The 20,191-nt window shown below is 38.0% G+C and overlaps 1 protein-coding gene across 1 annotated transcript in view; it reads left to right on the plus strand.

Annotated features, from left to right (window-relative positions):
• The window catches only part of LOC147227366 (copine-9-like), an 85,540-nt gene that overhangs the window by 50,845 nt on the left and 14,504 nt on the right, over positions 1 to 20,191 (plus strand). Inside the window, exons 8-15 of the mRNA XM_086159736.1 lie at positions 5,224 to 5,287; positions 11,282 to 11,385; positions 12,271 to 12,375; positions 13,513 to 13,554; positions 14,028 to 14,103; positions 16,383 to 16,436; positions 16,693 to 16,754; positions 17,267 to 17,313. Coding sequence (XP_086015862.1) covers positions 5,224 to 5,287; positions 11,282 to 11,385; positions 12,271 to 12,375; positions 13,513 to 13,554; positions 14,028 to 14,103; positions 16,383 to 16,436; positions 16,693 to 16,754; positions 17,267 to 17,313 — 554 coding nt within the window. The remainder of the gene's footprint in view (positions 1 to 5,223; positions 5,288 to 11,281; positions 11,386 to 12,270; positions 12,376 to 13,512; positions 13,555 to 14,027; positions 14,104 to 16,382; positions 16,437 to 16,692; positions 16,755 to 17,266; positions 17,314 to 20,191) is intronic.

The raw sequence follows: 20,191 nt of genomic DNA on the forward strand, positions 1-20,191 counted from the left end.
AAAAAAAAACATTAAAGGATGACAGAAGAAAAGTCATGCAGAACTGCTGAGGGAAGTTTAAAAAAGTGTAACATTTAGTTATTCCTTCTTTGATAGTCCATTTGAAGAGATTGCTGTGCAAGCCTTGCCAAATGTTTGCGTGCATGCGTGCGTTCGTGCATGTTTGTGTGTGCATTCGTGTGTGTTTGACAAAAAAAATTGAAAAGGGAAAGATATCCCGACCCGCAGACCCTGGGCTCGCTACGCTCAGTTTGCCTTAGCTATCACTGGAGCTTTCAACTGGGGAAACAAAAAGTGTCTCAGAAATACAACCTGACATGGGAACGAGTTCTGTCTGAAAAACATACTTCTGCTCATGATCACTTCTGTTCACTAAATCATTTCTTCGCCAGGTTGCTGGACTTAATATCTATTCAATGCGATGATTCATGAATAAATAAATACATAAATAAAACATTAAAGACAGTTCCCCAAAATGCTTGAGATAGAAAGAAAGCTCACTGTCATCCAGTGAGTCAAAGACTGCATGCTAAATAATCTTTCTTTTTTCTGTTTTCTATCAAAGGAAAGTTGATGTTTGTTCATTCAGCTGCTTTTGCACTAAGTTTTGTTTTTCTTTTTATTTCCTTGAATCCTTTGATTGTACAGGTCAGGAATGTGACTCAGCCAAGAAAATTGCAAACTGTGCTCCTGCAGTCAAGATAAAATGTTCCTTGTCAGACTTGTTTCCCAGCCTCTTTTCAGTATTCGACTAAAAAGCAAAAGGGAAAACTCAAGTTATTAAGATTAACATCTCTAACAGTGACCTCAAACATAATATAACCAAGCAAGCTAGTTGGTAACCACTGATCAATTATTGAAACAAGCAATAATCGTGAGTGAGGGATTAAAAATGCACACAAAATCACATACATCTCAATAGGTCTTTATTTTAATATACTACCTTTAACATTTTGACACATACTTATGGCCCAAGCTTATCGTGGCTGAGATGCGACATGATTTTGCTTCTCATATTAATAACTTGCACATGAAGTAATAATCTTGCCGGCTGTCAGCAAGCATTGTCAGAACTCGGCAGGATTTTGCACAGATGTGACAGCTTTGAAGATGACGATGTAATTTGTAATAAAATAACTTAAATGTCAATTCAATACCTCAGCCTCTTAGATAACCATAACATGTGTATGAGTGAAATTTGTCATCAAATAATGAACTCCGCTCCTAAAACCGGTGATAACTCATGTATTATGACCAGTCCTTAATTGTGTTTGGGTCTTACCTTTACTTTCCTTTCTTTACTCATCTTCCTCATCTTTCTTTAGCCCTACTGTTCCAGTTACATGTCATTTCCTCATCTTGTCCACCGTCTCTTTTAACCGCATCTTCTGATTCAAGAAAATATAATGAAACAGTAGTCTGGCTTCATCCGTCTGTAGCCTGACTGTTGAGGAGTCACCGTTCATTTTTCACTCTTTCCTAATCCATATCTCTGTTCCCTTTCCCATAGTCTAGGACATCTAGTATGTTTCTTTTTTAACTTCTTTTGACAGCTCAGTAAATTGTGCTTGCACCTCTGACAGTTTGGTCTTACAAATACAAATGTAGTGTGAATTTTGATGGATGAGAAACAAAAGTAGATGGAGATAAATGTATCGATATCTCTCTTCAAAATTATGCATACCGTAACATAGTGAAATATAATGTAAGATGGGAGGAGATAATACCTAAGTATCGTGCTAATTGTAGAACAAAGACCAAGCACATTTAGCGTGAATTCGATCCAGGATTAAGGTTCATATTTAATTTCAAGATTAATTGACATACAAAAAACTGCTTAAATCTAACCTTGTTCACTTATCAGATTCCAAGTCTTCGATTTGATGATAACAGTTCGGATTCCCTATTCAGAAAACGGTTGATAGTCTTCTATCGCATAGTACTTCTCACTCTTCTCCACTCCAACCTGCTTGAACCCGTCTCTTCACGTCTTTTCCACACTCTCTTTTGCTCGGGACTGTTGACCCCAAGTACCTGAAATCCTCCAACCAGTTCTCTGCTATCGCTACAGATTGCAATGTCATCTGAAAACATAATGGTCCACAGAGATTCCTGTCTAACCTCATTTGTCAGTCTGTCCATCAACATTGCAAACAAGATGGGGCTCAGAGCAGATCCCTGATGGAGTCTCACCTCCACCTTGAACTTCTCTGTTACTCCTACAGCACACCGCACCACTGTCTCACAGCTAGCATACATGTCCTGCACCCCTCTAACATACTTCCCTGCCACTCCAGAGTATAAAATTTGGAAAAGAATGGCTGATGACACAGCCTTTGGTGGGCCCAACATTGGTTTTAATAGCAGATGAAAGTCTTCTGTTGACCTTGACAATCTTAGTTCTATCAGTAAGAAAAGAAACATACGAGGGAATCAAATAAAGATTCAGCTCCCATTGGATCATTTTGGCACAAAAATGTTTGCTTATATTGCATTCAATTCTTCAAAAAAGGTACTTCATTCATTCCCTTTTCTTTGCGTTTGTCTGCTGAGAGGTTTTCCGAACGTGATAACAATATGGTGTCTTTGGCTCGGGGCTTAGTTGTTGTCAAGTATTATATTACACTTTCTGGAGCTGTCTACTGATTTGAATTTAGTGAACAAGGTCATTAGTAAAGCGAAATCCATTATCAGTTGCTGTGAGTTTAGTTGGAGATAGAATTCCAGTTGTAGTTTTCTTTGTTTTCTACACCCTTTTTTGGCCAGTGACCTTAAATCCTTCTTCTAGAATCTGCCTGTTTATCAGTTTAACTACCCTTTATCTAACTCTTGTAACCAAACTCAAAAACTTTATTTTCCTTGCCCTGCTAACCTTTTTTATACATCTTTAGTCCGATGTGATTTGTCATTTGGATACATCATGATTCTCATTAATTCTCATTAATATAATCATATGCACATGTTAGATGTTTTGGAGAGAAGGTCAGAGAAGCCAGACTGAGATGGTTCGGTCATGTACAGAGGAGGGATAGAGAATATATTGGTAGACGGATGCTGGAATTGGAGCTGCCAAGCAAGAGGTCTCGAGAAAGACCAAAGAGGAGATTTATGGATGTAGTGAGAGAGGATATGAAGGTAGTTGGTGTGAGAGAGGAGGATACGGAGAATAGGCTTAGATGGAGAAAGTTGATTCACTGTGACGACCCCTGAAGGGAAAAGCTGAAAGAAGAAGAAGAAGAAGAAGAAGATGCATATGTGTCAATTTCATCCAGTGAACCTTCATAGAGGGTTTCAATATGTCCAGTCATAGTAGGCTTGTAGTTGCTTCCTACTTTCATTTGTCCAAGACCTTATGACTTTCTTTCCCCAACATTATGATCAGATATTAGTATGGGTGGTTTGCTCTTAAATCCATGAGCATGTTCAACTATAATATTGTCTCTCTGGTCTCGTCTTTGGCATACTCAGGGGTTAAAGTAAAACGGTACAGTCCAGTACTGCATACCACTAAAAGACGCAGTAATAGGAAGATGGGAGTAGAGCTGCTTGCTATAAAGGCCTCAGTCATGAATGCACTCTGAGTAAGAAAATAGAGCTGCTAGCAATATGCAGTCTTGAAAACTACTTTGTGCAACTGGAGATTTCACTCAGCAATATGGGTGTGCATTCGCGTGTTCTTCCAAAACACAGCTGTTAGCTATGGGGATTGGTACGATTTAATGCACTGGGACGTTTTCCAGAGCTGGTTTACAGACGTCAAGAAACACTGCTAGCACTGGAACAGGACAGACAATAAATTACACCAATGAAATTCTACTGATACTTAAAATAGTTTACCATATTGTCAAGTGTTTTAATTCTACTCCATAGGCCAACAGGTAGCCAACAGTAAGATATTGAAATGTTTTCATTTGTTTGGGTTTTGACATTGTTTTAAAATGATGAAGGGAGAGAGAAAGATGAAGGTTTTGATAATAGTACCAGCAAGAATTTAAAACTACTTTCGTCCCTGGACATATTGTTTGGTGTATTTTTTGAAGGTTCATAAACAGCCATGCCCCACGGATGCCAGAGATCCCCAGATTCAAAAGCACAGTCTTCAGGACACTCGTCTTATAATTCGACACAAACCATTTCAGATGAAACTCAAATAAAAGACAGCAGACAGTCCCTCTAACAGTACCTTTAATTATTGTTTTTTTCATATAGTCCCAGTGATTATATGTGTCATGGACCTTTGATTTAATTTTTTGCTGCTTTTTCTGCTTATATTCCCACACTAATAAAGACTATTTAGCTGATTGAAATAATGGTCAAATTCCGTTAATATGAAAAATTCACCGGATAATTGAGTTGGAAAGGAGGGCTGCAACCATTTAAATACTGATATTAACGTGAGTTTTCAAATCAGATTGGTGTTTGTTTTTTTTAATTTTTTTAAAAGAAAAGGATACAAAAGCAAGTCAAACCAAAACATATGAGGGGTTATGATTTAATGCAAAAAAGAGCTCATCAGACCCATATTGTTTGAATGAAGTTAGGAATTTTAGAAGTTGCTGTGAAAGAACTGGCAGCTCAAACTGGCTCATTGCTACTAATATCCATCATCCATTCACCACTTCAGAGCAATATCACTTCATAAATAGCATTCATGTGGCTACTTATGCCGAGCTCTCACTGGATTTTAGTATTGCATAAATTAATAAATCTTATTTCAGTGATGTGGATAAGTCTGGGTTGGATTGTCAGGGTTGTGCTTCCAAGTTCTAAGTAAAATGTAGTTGTAACCGGAGCTGCAGTATAGATAAATGTAAAAATATTAGAACATTCACCTTGAACTAATTCTGTAACACTCCCCAAAAAGAAAAAAGAAAAAAAAAAACTGGAGATACTGCATTTTTTTGTTGTTTTATATAAGTTGTATCAGTGCTAGAGTTTGTTTCATAAAGTGTGAGTGGCAGCAACTGTGTGTCCTCATGGCACTTAAATATGTGGTATATGTGGATATATTAATTAAAAAAAATAATAATAAAAAAAGGATAATATGGTTTGGGCCCCTGCAACCTGACCCCAAAGAAGTGGAGGATAATGCATGGGTGGATGTTTTGGGTTTTCTTGAAGCCGGATGTTGGACATTTTGCCGACATGACACTCACACAGGCACACCATATTGGGCCATCAGCTGTGTTGATAATAATACTTCTGTGTTTGATTATTTTTCAGTGGGATTCCTGGAAAGAAGTGTGGAGTCATTATCTTTACTGCTGAAGAACTCAGTAACTGCAGGGTCAGTATACACACACAGACACACACACAGACACACACACACACACACACACACACACACACACACACACACACACACACACACACACACACACACAAACGCACACCCACACCCACACACACACAAGTGTGCCAAGCTTATATTTCAGATCTATTACTAATGCTATTTAAGAGGAAAAAGACTAAATTCTCCAGTGCTGGAAGTCAAACAGCTTGTCTACTTTTGAGGTGCACTTCTCTAGATTATAGGCTCTGACCCAAGATTTCCCAAAAATTTGCTCTTCAAACTGAGAAGATACAAGTCTGTCTTCAAGACATAAATCTCAAGCAGGACCAACCTGGAGTCTTTGGGGTTTTTTATACCCTGGGGTATAAAACCGACATGAGTTTATAGGGTAAAACAGTATTATATAAAGCGGAACCTCAACCCATGAACACCCCTAATCATGAACTAACTGGCTCATGTAAAGAGCGTTCATGCAAATTTTGAATCAATCTGTGAACAAGACCTCGGTGCACACAATAAACAAACAAACAAACTTGCCATCTTTCCGCCGTGTGGCGTTGTAGCACATCGACAAGCATGCATAGTACTCAGCATTGTTTACATCGTTCATCGTCCCACTCTCCTCTTGATAGACTTTTTGTGCTCTTTGCATGAAATTGCCCTTCATTGAGACTCTCAAGAATGTGACTTTGAGATCTTTGAGGGGGAGACAGCTATAACCAGACATTGAAAAAAGAGAAAAAACACCAGAAACATATTTATGATCAAGGTTATCCTTAATTCCTTTCTGTCTTTTTAAATAGAACACATAAACTCTTAAAAATATTTTCAAAAAGTATGTTTTTGAAGTGGGAGAAAGGATCAATGGGATTTACATTAATTTCAATGGTAAAAATTAAATCTATTCACGAACATTTCAGTTCATGATCATAGTTGAACAATGAATTAAATTTTTAGGCCAGGGTGCCACTGTAATTGAATAATTACATGCGGGAAATACCACAATGAAACCTTACAATCACCTAACTTATTTATGTCAGACCGCAGATTGGACTCCACTGTCAGAATTCTGCTTGCACGGTGGTCAGTCAAAAAAAGGTAATAATATTATAAGCGTCAGAACCAAAAACGTAAACAATTAACCTGAGTATTGCAAATTCAAAGAAGTATTTCCTGAATCATAAGCAGTTTTCCTCCCAAACGCAATTTTCTTTTTTTCATCTTGTCCCTTGGATGTGCAGCTCTGCCTCTGACACTGCAAAACAACATCCAAGCCAAGGGCACTTGCTTGCTATTATATGCAAATACATAAGATTTAATGCATAGCAAATAATTTAGTTTAATATGAGAAATATTCTCCAAAAAAAAGGATTAAATGTCTTTGGGGTCCAATTCTGGTCTCTGAAACAGCCGCCAGAGCTCATATGAAAGAGCCAAGGTCCCATAGGTTCTGCTTGGAAGAAAGACTCCAGTTCATTTTATAGTTATGCCCTTCAGCCATGTTTATTGTTAACACCAACAACAAACACTCTGGGTTATAACTTTACATTCTATGTATTATGTTACTTAATATCTTTTATTGTTCACAGATGTGAATTGCTTCAAATTAAGTATTACATATTCTTAATATGAGTCCCACAGAGAAACACACAATTAGTACACTGATCTCGTGAACTCAAACTGACACCCCTTGCGATCAGTCTGGGAAATAAAATCTCCTTCCACTGCTGGAATTTATTTGAAGGGAGGCAGACTAAGGATGACCATCACATCAGGCTCCCAGTGAGCAATGACTCCTGAAGCCATACATCTAATGAAAATTTCCCCAGGCCTGCAAAATAATGTTTGCAGTAGTTAAACTCCAAATAACGATGTGCAGAAAAACAAAAACAAACTAAGAAAACAAGTGTACAGGCTCAATTTTCCCAGACTCTGTTATGGATTGGACTATGACCTCAGATCATTTTCAAAATCTTTTGCCAGATTATGTGACGCACTGATCAGTCTGACTATCGTGTAGTCCCTCTACAATGGCTGTTTATCAGAGACTCACAAGTTTGATTTATTACTAATATTTTTTTTTTTTTGACTGTGGAAGAGTTACGGACGTCTTTTATCTCCTTATCTAATGACCCAGACTGATTTATTTCCTGATGGTTTAATATTTTTTTTCCACTGTTGCATTTCCATGTTCTTTCTTTTTTTTTTAAACTTCCCCTGTGAATAAATTAACAGCTACACATGCCAGGATCAGCTGCTTGTGTAGATCATTCCACATTCATTAAACCAAGACAATATTGTTTTCTGCAGACTGGAACACAATTAATAATTCCTCCCAATGTCTGTGTTCATCTAGCCCTTAAAAATTGGATGCTGAAATTTTCATTCGACCTTGTGAACAGACCATTTGGATTTGCATTTCATACACAGACTCAGCTCCCATTCCCATGTTCTTAAACAACACAACCCAAGGCTTAACTCTGAACAAAACCAAATTCTGAACTCAAAACCTAAAAGTCAATTCACTCCCCTTAGCATATTGGCCCCTTAAAAAAAATACAAAAAACACCAGACTAAGCAGATTGAAGATCCAGCCCCTTCGCCCTTTGGCGAGTAGACGCTAGATGTTTCCTGGAGGCCCTCAACTTGTGGTGTGTATATATATGATTTTTAATGTATAACATTTTTTTCAATGTATTCTTTGTTTTTTGGAGAGAAACCATCCTTGGACTTTTGCCACATAGCAATAATATTTTCATTTGGTCAAATTATATCTGCAGCATTGCAATATTACTAATTTTATTATCAAATTGCAATTTAAAATACCGGTACATAGATTTGTATTACTCGTTCTTCAGGTAAGAGAGAACCAGCTAGGCAGTCTAGCAACATAATTTCTCAGCTTGATATTGTTAATGTATCTTGGTTCCTATGATTATTTACTACAGTCCAGCACTAAATTCCCTGAGAATTATTATTCAATGCTAACAACTCTAACAAATCAATGCAAACAAAGCCATATATATTCTCAGCAGTGCGCTCAAACAATCCAGGAATACATATTTTTGCTGCCTCAAAGAGAATACAACGACATTTAGATTTAGTTTGTCTATAAGTGTCATTACCACTCAGCAATTAAAATCTAAAGAGGATAATTATTTATGTTATGAAAAAAGTCTGTTATAAAAAAAGAGATTATGTGGATAAGAGCCTATACCTCCAGGAGGTTGGGGTGAATGGATCTGGAGTTGTTCTGGATAACATGCAAACTGCCGCCAGACAGACTATGACCTGAAGCCCTAGTCAAAGGTCAGACTTCTCACAGGTGACACCTTGCAGCATCCTTCGTTTACTGTTTTCCTGTTCAGCCTGTGGCTAAAGGAACAAGAGGGAGGACTTTTTCCTAACCTGATTAAAAAAACAAATATTTCAGATACATTTTAAAAAACAATTATTTTTGCCAAATATTAAGTGCTACATAAGATTAATCTACAGGTATATTAACATTTTTCTTTTGAAATTAAAATGATAATAAATGACAGATATTGGTAAGTCAGTCAAAACATCATGATAAATTAGAATTATGATCCATCATTGATGACCATCTCTGACCTTGTTTAATGCGGGGTCTGTAACAACCACACTTTTGTATATGTATATAAAAATAAGTTAAGTTTTAAATACTGTTATGAGAATGAGTATCACTTTTGAAGTGTTATGAAACATCATATTCAACAGTGATATACAGAATGACCAGGTGCACACTCCATGTAAGAGAGGTGATGGAGACTTGGGCAACATCCCCAGTTTTTAGGGCAAGTAGTCATGCTCCTAAAGTCATGCTCAAATATTTCTTTAAGTTTTGATATATGTGTATTTTTTTCTCCCTACCTTTTTCTCACTACATGCAAAACGGCAAACCCTCACACCACTGCACACACTCCCAAAATTAAAGAAAATATTTTGCACAAAGAGACATATTGGCTGATCTTCAACATTAACATCACTCAATGTATTTTTTCAATTTTCTGGGCCTCTTGTACTTTCATGAATGCATTTAAAGTCAAGATGGTTTTTCAACGATAAACTTAGTCAATTTTCTTTTCCAATTTTGTAGTTCTTTCGCTGCTATGGAGTTTTAATGCCATCAAGGCAGGAGAATATTAACTGCATTGTGTGTCAAGGTTTTTTTTTGTTTGGTTGTGCTACTAGAAAATGCAGCCTTAGGGCAGCTCGGGTCAGTGTCTCCCTGAGCCGTCCCAAGCCTGGTTAAATGCAGAGGGTTGCGTCCCAAAGGGCATCCATCATGAAACTTTTGCCAAAACCATACATGCAAATCAATTATGATAACCAGATCATACCCGATCGGTCAAGGCCCATGTTAACAACGACCGCCATTGGTACCGATGATCTACAGGGAACCAATGGAAACTGAGCAACTGTGGGTCAAAGACGGAGAGGAGGAAGGTGTGTTCAGAAGCAGAGAGAGAAGAGGAAAGGCAAGAGTCTGGGACTGAAAGTAGGGACTTTGAATATTGGGACTATGTCAGGAAAACGTAGAGAGTTGATGCAGAGAAGGAAAGTGGATATAGTGTGTGTCCAGGAGACCAGGTGGAAAGGTAGTACATCTAGAAGCTTGGCAGCACGCTTTAAGTTGCACTATCGTGGTACTGACAAGAAGAGAAAATGGAGTAGGACTTATCTTGAAGGAAGACTTTGTCAGGAATGTTCTGGAGGGGAAAACAATGTCAGATAGACTTATGAGTCTGAAACTGGAAATTGAAGGTGTGATGCTCAGTGTTGTTAGTGGCTATGCCCCGCAGGTGGGATGTGAGTTTGAGGAGAAGAAGTAGTTCTGGAATGAGGTAGATGAAGTGATGCAGAATATCCCCAGAGATGAGAGAGTGGTAATTGGTGCAGACTTTAATGGGCATGTTGGGGAAGGTAATAGAGGGGATGAAGAAGTGATGGGCAGATTTGGTATACAGGATAGGAATGCAGAGGGGCAGATGGTGGCAGACTTTTCAAAAAGAAAGGAAATGGCTGTAGTGAACACAGAAAAGACAGGAACATTGGGTAACTTATAAGAGTGGAGGTAGGAGCATGCAGGTAGACTACATCTTGTATAGACAACGAGGCAACTTGAGAGAGATCAGTGACTAAAAAGTAGTTGTAGATGAGAGTGAAGCCAGACAGCATAGGATGGTGGTTTATAGGATGACTCTGGTGACAAGGAAGATCAAGAGGACAAAGGCAGAGCAGAGGTCAAAGTGATAGAGGTAGCAAAGGCAAAACAAAGGGCGTACGATGACTTGTATGCTTGGTTGGACAGTAAGGAGGGAGCTCATGATCTACATAGGTTGGCAAAACAGAGAGATAATGATGGAAAGGTCAGGGGGATTAAGGATAGAGAAGGAAATGTATTGACAGATGCAAGAAGAGTGATGGGAAGATGGAAAGAGTACTTGAAGAAATGATGAATGTGGAAAATGAATAGACAAAAGTTGGGCCACTAGAAGCATAAAGGTCCCATTATGGACAAATCATCCATCCAACCTACTGTCCACCCCTTGCTTATCACATGCATCTTAAAACTGAAGGAGGATGTACAAAGACCCTCATTAACCGCTATAACCGTCCATACATATGTATGAAACCATCCCCATCCTGAGTGTATTACAGATTACTCATAGAACCATCTCTTTCGCATACGAATAAAGGTGTAATTTTAAATTAATGCAGGACTGTAATGACTTGAATCTACACATTGGTTATATAGCAATTTTAGTTAATTTGCATCACAATTATATGAGGTTTAAAACCCATGGTTAATGGCCGGGGGCCAATAACTTTGCATTCAGTGGGAGTCTGAGCATTGTTGTGTCTTAGTCGCACAAACACCTGCTTTCAAGATTTAAGTTCCTGCAGAAAAGAATGCTGTGACTTTGGAATAAATCATATTACCTAAAATATTTTATTTTCTCTCAGGATATTGCCACCATGCAGTTATGTGCCAACAAGCTGGACAAAAAAGACTTTTTTGGCAAGTCAGACCCCTTCTTGGTTTTCTACCGGAGTAATGAAGATGGAACGTAAGTCTGAAGACTCAAAGATTCAACTCTGTTCATCTTAACCCTTCTTCATTGCAACAGGAGACAACAGCATAATGGACGGCTTTAGGCAATGTTAATGAATCTGTATACATTATTCAGGGATGGACCTGTATTCAGGTAATATGCTCTAAATGGATATGAACAGATGTGATTTTCAGCAGGTTGCATTTGCATCTCAATGGAAACAATACATATGCACTTCCTGTTTCTTTTGTCTTTTATCTCAAGGTACCAAATAAAACTTTAAATATCTATTTTCTTATTCAAAGTTCTTTGCAATATTAGGATTAGGGGTTATGCCCAACAAGCATAAGTTATAAGTTAAAACCATATGTTTAAAAACTAAAGAATGATTTATCATTAAATAGAGCAACATTAAGATGGAAACAGATGGAAATCATGAAATCATACCGAATGGCTTCAAGCCTCATGTATGCAATGGTACATCAGAGGTATGAAAAGATTTGGTTGAATTTAGAAAGCAGTGGAAAATTACTAATACGGGGCTAGATTCTACATATTGGTATTAAAGTGAAATCGTTTTTCCATCTATCTTCCATCTGGTTTATTTTTCCAGCGCACATCAGAGCACCCACTGAGACTTATCTCAAAACTTGGCTTCTTGCAGGTGCTCTGCCTCCGAGAGAAGTTTGTCACATTAAAATCCATCTGCCTCTCTCCCATGTCCCCTAGATATACTTATGCAGACATAAATGAACAATGATCTCCAAAGCATTTTGTAATATAGCTGAATAAGCCAAAAACAGCAAAGTTTTAGATTATCCTCGCAGGTATGGGTATGGTAGCGAGCGATTTGAACATGCGCTCCCTTGAGTGACCTGATGTCTGTTATTTTGCTTGCAGATTCACCATCTGCCATAAAACAGAGGTGATCAAGAACACGCTGAATCCGGTGTGGCAGCCCTTCACAATTCCTGTCAGAGCTCTCTGCAACGGCGACTACGACAGGTCAGAAAGCGATGCCATCGTATCTTCAGTGGTTTGATATGCATATCATTACTGACTAAAACATATGGATGAAACTGCATAGTTAAAAACAATATAAATGAATGGGCCATCTGGTATTAGAGTTTAAGATCACACGCCTGCTTGTTTTCGCAACAATATTGGGGAACTGCCATTAGCCAATAGGGCCAAGGCACCCTCCGTTGGTAGATGACATCACCTGTTGTTGTGGCAGTCAGAATAATGCCAGCAGTCGGTCATGGTGTCCCAGGGACCAGCACTGGTGTTATTGAGACTGACTCAGCTCACGCGGCACTCTGCTTTAAATTCAAAGTCATGTTGGGCAGAGATGAGCGCACGTTATGGCCACTTTCTTGCCACCTGCCCACTCCCGTGCAGTAATGCATGCTGAAAGACAGCCAGTGCCAGTCTTACAATTAAAGTCCAGCTGCCTTTTTACATGTAAGAATAAAAGAACAGGGTTATACCCTGAAAAGTTTGTTCAACTCAAAGACTACACTAGACCTCCTTGATCCTATTAAAACCATTAAAGCCTTAACAATGTAAATAGATAAAAATGAACGAGCCAGTGCACTTCGTCAGCTGGTGTTCCTTCACAAAGGCAAAGTAGTGGATTGTCTCAGGACAATTTTCAGCTGAAGATTTGACTTTCACTGCTCTGGTGAGAATTTGTTCAACGGATTAACAGGAAATAAAATGCCGGCCATAAAATATGTTTTAATTGGGTTTGGGACAATGCCAGAGCCCTATGTGTTGGAAGGATAATTGTATTGTGCTTTGGCAACAGAAATCAAAACTTTGAACAGGGGAGGATTTTTTATTTCTTTTGGTATTTACACAAGTTATATGGCGGTCAGATGAAAGATATGATAGATCAGTTATGAGTGCAATAGGAGAAGGCATGCCCTTGAGGTCTGTGTTTGTGTGTGTGTTTGTGTGTGTGTGTGCTTGCGTGTGCCTGTGCGCATGCCTAGGATGCATGTAAATATATTAAGAATTCTTGATCTCTCTATGTAAAATTACCATATATTAATTAAAAGACCAGAAACTGGATGGGATGATTGGATGATGTAGAAAAGCGTACACCATCAGAAATAATGCGCTCTGTATCTATTTCAGGACTGTGAAAGTTGACGTCTACGACTGGGATCGAGATGGAAGGTAAAAGCATCAGGGAATTCAGTGACAATCATGTTGTTTCCTCTGAAATGTCAGAGAGAAATGACATACCTTTTAATGTTATTTCATTTCCAGGCAGAGAGAAAGGAGCCCAGAGAGATGCAGCGATTGACAGGAACATAGATTACGAATGAGATAGAATAAACAAAGATCACAATTTGATGATGAAGTGCGCTTTCATATTTCATATTTCTGCTTTTCCACAAAGTTTGTCCATTTCTTTGTGTCGACAAAGCGCAAAATTGCCCACAGATCTGAATCTAACTCAAATGACTTTTATTATAAAACACCACAATCTCACAGAATCACCCCATGCTTAATACATGATCCGTCTCTCCTGCTCTTCTTTGCATTCAGTTTTTTTTTTTTTTACCTGTAATTGTTGAATTTATTGCTTTGTATTATCCCTGTGTATGAACACTTTAATGAAATATACTGTTCCTGCTTGTCTACAGCCATGACTTCATTGGTGAATTCACCACCAGCTACAGAGAACTGTCTCGGGGGCAGAATCAGTTCAATGTCTATGAGGTGAGACAACTCATGGGCCATCAGCTTATACTCAACAGCTCTTGTGTTGCGATGCGGTTTTTCTTCTCTAAAGGTATAACAATCTATGTGGGTCCTTTTCTTTTTACCTCAGTAAACATCCGCATGAGCCACAGCTCTATACACACATTTAAATTTGAATTGGTAAAAACAGGAATTGGCAAATGTGTGTCTCTTAAATCCTACCCAGACCTACAGGCACAATAACACAAAAAGTTGCAATTTAGATGCCATTTATTGGTAATAAATATTGATTTATCATTGTAATTTTTTTTGTCGTTCTAACATGTAGTTTTCATAATCAGTTCCTTATTGTTTACTACTTATTTTGAATTATGAGTGAAAAACAAATTCTTGAGTTATATTCCCTGTGAGCAGTTTTAAAAGACTGGCTTAATGACAGAGGTGACAGTTTAAACACTGTTAGTAAAGGATTTTTTTTTTTAAGTAGTCTCTGGGGAGAGCTGCCATCCCATCTTCTTTATTTGTAGCTCCAACAGATGAAATGTGCGCAGTGGTGCACTTTTTGAACCTCTGCACCATCTGAATTGATCTCCTCAGTCACATTTCAACCCTCTGCATATTTCATTTTCATGGTTTTTCACCCACTGAGACTTAAATATTACTCCCCCTTTCAAGTCATCTGAACAGCATTTAATTTTCTTTTTTTTTTCTTCTCAGCTTTCTTCATAATGAAAGAACCCATGTCAATTGGTATTGATATGAGTTGATCAGAGCTATATCAGCCTCGATCAATATTTTATGAGGGTAATGGGTGTGTGGACATGTAAACAACAATCGATATTCCTAAAATAGGATCCTACAAACACATGGCTTCATAAGTCGGCTAATGGGAATGCATGTACACCACCTGTGGATTGAACCGTGATGCTTGACAGTTGTATTTAATTTTGCCCCTGACTGAAGTACTTCAAGACAGGAAACAAATCTGAGTTAGCATCCTTCTTTAAATTACAACTTAAACTGCACCCTATGCCATTATTACTTTTTCAAGCTTGTTATATGGCTGTGCAAACTTATGATTTGTAGAGGCCTTTTCGACCATTTGACATAAAACATAAATAAAAGTTATTATAATATGTGAATGGTGGCTTTAATAGTAATGGGGTAGCAATAATGTGAGCATTAAAATAAGCACAAGGACTAATTATATATGACTTTTACAATTGCTGCACTAATGCTATTACTTAAAATAGAGTGTAATAATATGCTTTGTTTTTCATTGATATAGGGTTTTCTCTGGGCAAGCTTACAAATTTAATGACATATTTTTCATTTATTATCACATAAAGCACATATTAGTTTTATGATAATTCTGTCAGCAGGTGATATTGTCTGATTTTACATCTGCAGAAACCAGTTTCTGCTAAAGTTTTTACTCATACCGTAAGTGTGGACACAAGTGGAGCGCACAGACAGCAGGAGCACTGTCAAAGAAAGATATTTATTCAACAAAACAACAGGCAGAGTAAAGCTCCAGAGAGTACAGGTGGCTTCATAAAAAAAAAACAAAAAAAAACAAGCAAGTAAAGAACTCGACACTTAACCGAGGACAAGACAGAAATGACAAAGACAGAACTTGAATTAGAATGCAAATTCATGAAATGGCACAGGTGGAGAAGCCCGGATAAGGTGAAGAGTTGGTAGAAAGCTGAAAGTAAAATAGTGTGTTGCTAAACAGTGTATGGCACCAAACATAACACAGGGGAGTAACAGAACCTGTGTCAAATAGTAAATAATTATAATCACATAAAAATGACAAACTTATAGGCAATAAATTCAGCCGCAACAGTAAAGCAACACTGAACAATTTAATATTATTCATTAATTTCAATATGCTGCGTTTCCCATGCAACGCAGGAAAGCGAGCAAAGTATCAGCTTAGTCTTAATGTGTTAAATCAAACAAACACATGTATAAATATGTTTGTATTGGACTATTGTGAAAGACCAGAACAGGTTTATTCATTCTTCCCTTGACAACAGCCTGATAAATGGATTTGTGGATGAATTAATGAAGAATTTAATCTCCTCACTTATCGAAGCCCTTTTATTTTTTTATTTTCCCAGCTCTGTCTACACACACAGTCAAATAAAATGTCAGTTACAATTCTGCCGCTGCTAGTATTATGAGGAATCTGTTGAATTATTCATGTACATTTTTAAACATCATTTCAGGGCATGATGTAGTTTTTACAGTCACAATCTGATTCACTGTGTTACTTTTTCAATTGCCTGCAGGTTTTAAATCACAAAAAGAAAGGCAAAAAGAAGAAGTACATCAATTCTGGAACTGTGAGTATGCCCACCCCTCTCATATATCAGCCTCTCCTTCCTCTACATCGGTATTCTATGTTACCTCATACATTTATAGAGGTATCATCACCCCATACATCTGCTTCCATCTAAATTGCTCTTTAGCTTTCAGGCCACCTGGTTTTTCTTTTACCTTCCGGTCTACCACAACGTGATCCTTCTACCTTTGTTTATCACTTGGTGTGTGTGTGTGTGTGTGTGTGTGTGTGTGTATGTGTGTGCGTGTGTGTTCAAGGTAACTCTGCTGTCCTTCAAAGTGGAGTCTGAGTACACCTTTGTGGATTTCATCCGCGGAGGGTGAGTGGAATAATAATTAGCCCTCTCTCACAGCAATGTGTCCATAGTCTCCTTCTCAGTCGATGCTTTTGTGTGTGTGTGTGTGTGTGTGTGTGCGTGTGTGTGTGTGAGTGAGTGAGTGAGTGAGTGAGTGAGTGAGTGAGTGAGTGAGTGAGTGAGCTGACGTTAATACATTCAATATTCAAAGGGCTGCTCTATGAGTATTATACGAAGATTAATATTGACTGAGCAAGTGATGTGACGTTTAGGCAAGTTAGCGTTGATAAATATGCTTTGAAAATACCTCATTTATTCAGTTCATTCACTTTTCATTACTGGCTGCATTTGTTTTACATTATTAGACCTTCATGGTGGTGCTAGTGATGGGGGATAAGGTTTTTTTGTCGTGCCATGCTAATTAGTCAGTGATCTATGTGCACTTGTTGGTGTTGATCTATGCCGTGTTAAATGCTCACTCAAGTGTCTGACACTCTTTTTTTTTTTTCCTGTGGTTCACCTTCCTGCCTCAACAGAACACAGCTGAACTTCACAGTTGCCATAGACTTCACTGCATCCAATGGTAAGTGGAAGATTTGAGTCTTTGGCTTGTATTTCATTATATTTGCTTTTGCAGCATGGTTGTGTATTGGAGCTCTTCATCACCATTAAAATGGTAGGGAATAGGAGACACAAGTATTCCTCTGTGTTTTAACTGATAATTGTGCAACTAGAAATATCCCCTGAAGGGAGTGAGTAAATAGAATAGAATTTGCCTTATTTTTCACATTCAGTTACACACAAGCACACCTTCATTCCAATATTCTAATTAAGAGCAATTTGCACAAATTAAAAAAACTCGAAGTAAAATGAGGGGATCTAATACTCATTCGAATTTAATAGCATGATTTAAAAGTCTATTATTTTCAACTTCGTTCAGGTAAAGGAAATCTTTTGGGTAAATAATAGAACTCATTTTGTTCTAACTTCATTAACCTGCCTTGACTGAAAAGTCAAATAAGTATTTTTGAAAAAAAGACTCAAACATACCAAACATGTCATTCAGGTTTATTTTAGTGTTGAGAGAATATTATATGTATAAAGTCCTCCGGGCCAAACGATAGTCTGGCCCAGCTTGATTTCCCAGCACCGCCAATACTTCCTCCTCCATCAACCTTTTTCGTTAACAGTTTAAGTACCATCGTAGCTCCTTTCTGGCTGGAATACCAGTCAGCATCATGAGACTTTTTTTTAGCACATTCAGATGTTGCACCCCATGTTCACCCTTTTTGCATCACTCCCTTCAGAGTATTTCACTGTATCAAATTCAAGTATCTTGATATTGCCTCAGACGGTCTGACCTCCTTATCAGATATCCGTGGCCAGAAATCAAAACTCGTCCGGCTCCCTCCATAGTTCTATCCTTGCAGGTCATCGCTTTAGTCCAAGACGACCCCTCTTGTCCTGGTCATGACAATGAGGCAATTAACCCCCCCCCCCCCCCCCCCCCCCCAACTGTCAGCACATTCATATATTTGCCCATCGTCCTGCTGAGATAGCAAACACTCCTCTGACTGCAGGCTGTTTCATGTTAGATGATGAGAACCTTGATGCCCAGCAATATGCAACTGGCCAATAAATGTCTCCTTCTAAGTTGTTTTGACTGAAACATTTCCGAAATGATGTGGTGCAGAAGAACTCATTATGCAGGTAGAGGTACAATAATACCATATTGATCAAGGATGAATATTGATTATTAAAGATGCCCAGTCAAGAATAAATTTACCAAAGTAAGTTTTCCCAGAATTATCCATATGGCGATTGAAAACTACACTCGCTGAAGTGCGCATAAAATAATCAAATCAAAAAGTACTGAATAAATCATGACAGGACTACTTTTTTGGGCATTTGATCAATGCATGACTATCATCTAATATCATCTGATGGTTGCACAAAGTGGTACAGGAATAGTTATCCTCTTACAATGCAAGGCCTTCTCTAAAGCGCTCAAGCAATATTGTGCTGATGAAGAAAAGGGTACAACAGTATTATTATTATTGTTAATTTTTTCTAAAAGTGTTTTGTGAGGCATCAATGAAGTTAATATCTGAAAGGTTTGTGTTCACACAGTGTTGGAAAGTAAAAGGATTTGGAACCCTGCCGTGTCCTTATGGGTCCTAACAACCTGCAAAATATATACAGGACGGTCTCAGAAAATTAGAATATTGTGCCAAAGTTCTTTATCTTCTGTAATGCAATTAAAAAAACAAAAAATACTTATTTATGATATTCTAATATTTTGAGATAGGATTTTTGAGTTTGCTCAAGATGTTAGCCATAATCAGCAATATTGAGATAATAAAAGGCTTGCAATATCTCAGTTGATTTGTAATGAATCCAGAATGTATGACATTTTTGTTTTTGTAATTGCATTACAGAAGATAAAGAACTTTATCACAACATTCAAATTTTCTGAGACAGTCCTGTATAAGTATAGAGGCTCAGTTATGCATGGACATAAATAGGCACATACATTTCAAACATTGATAACATACTGTCCATGTATGCTTTACATTGATATGGTTGTTAAGCCATGGATCTGCTAGTGGGTAGTGTGAAGATCAGTGTTCATTTTCAAGTTTCAAGTTCAGTGGATGAGATAAAGTACATTCTAAGAAAGATACTTGAGAAGAGGCAGCACAGGAGACAGCGCCAGACTTTGCAACAATTAGATTAATGGCTGTATATGGATAGAGAGTTTTTCTTCCCTGTTATTCAGCTCCCATGTTGTCTTCTTGTTGCACATGTGCATTCTGCGCACGAGGACCGAGAAAAGGCTAAATCTGTATGAGCTTGCATGTTTAATGTTGGTGCACATTAGTACATCGATCGACAAGGTCGGAAAGAATTTGAATCAGAAATACTTTATTCAATTTTGAGGAAATCAAGTGTATTTGGTAAATTGTGTCCTCGTCACTGACCATCACATCGTATGACATCATATGATATGTGCCTCGAACCAATAATACAGCTTTAAACTGTGTCTCCTCACTACACTTTCACCAAACTTTGCTTGTATGCACTCTGATCACGCTACAAGCATACTCTATCCATAAGAGACTATTAAAATGACAAAACCAAAATTTCTTAATGTTTTATGTTGAGACACACACGAAAGCTTCTAATAGATAACACTCCAAAGCTAGAATCCCTTTTTTTCATCTCCACAATACTGCATTATGTTTTTTCTTCATTCCTCACAGCAGGTACGATCAGGCTCATAACAGTGGGTGCTCCAGTATCATTAATAGATTGGTACATTCAAACTCTTCCTTGTTCACATTGTAGAAGGTTCAGCTAACAAGATGCGGTGTGCAGTGTGATGAATGCGCATGGCATTTTCATGGGCCAATCGTGCCCCTGTGGTGTGGTTGGAAACTAGGTGGAAATGGGGGGAATTC

This window comes from Fistularia commersonii, chromosome 14 (genome assembly GCF_037954325.1).
Source record: "Fistularia commersonii isolate RoL2024-O1a breed Wild chromosome 14, RoL_Fcom_v1.0, whole genome shotgun sequence".
Classification (NCBI taxonomy): Eukaryota; Metazoa; Chordata; class Actinopteri; order Syngnathiformes; family Fistulariidae; genus Fistularia; species Fistularia commersonii.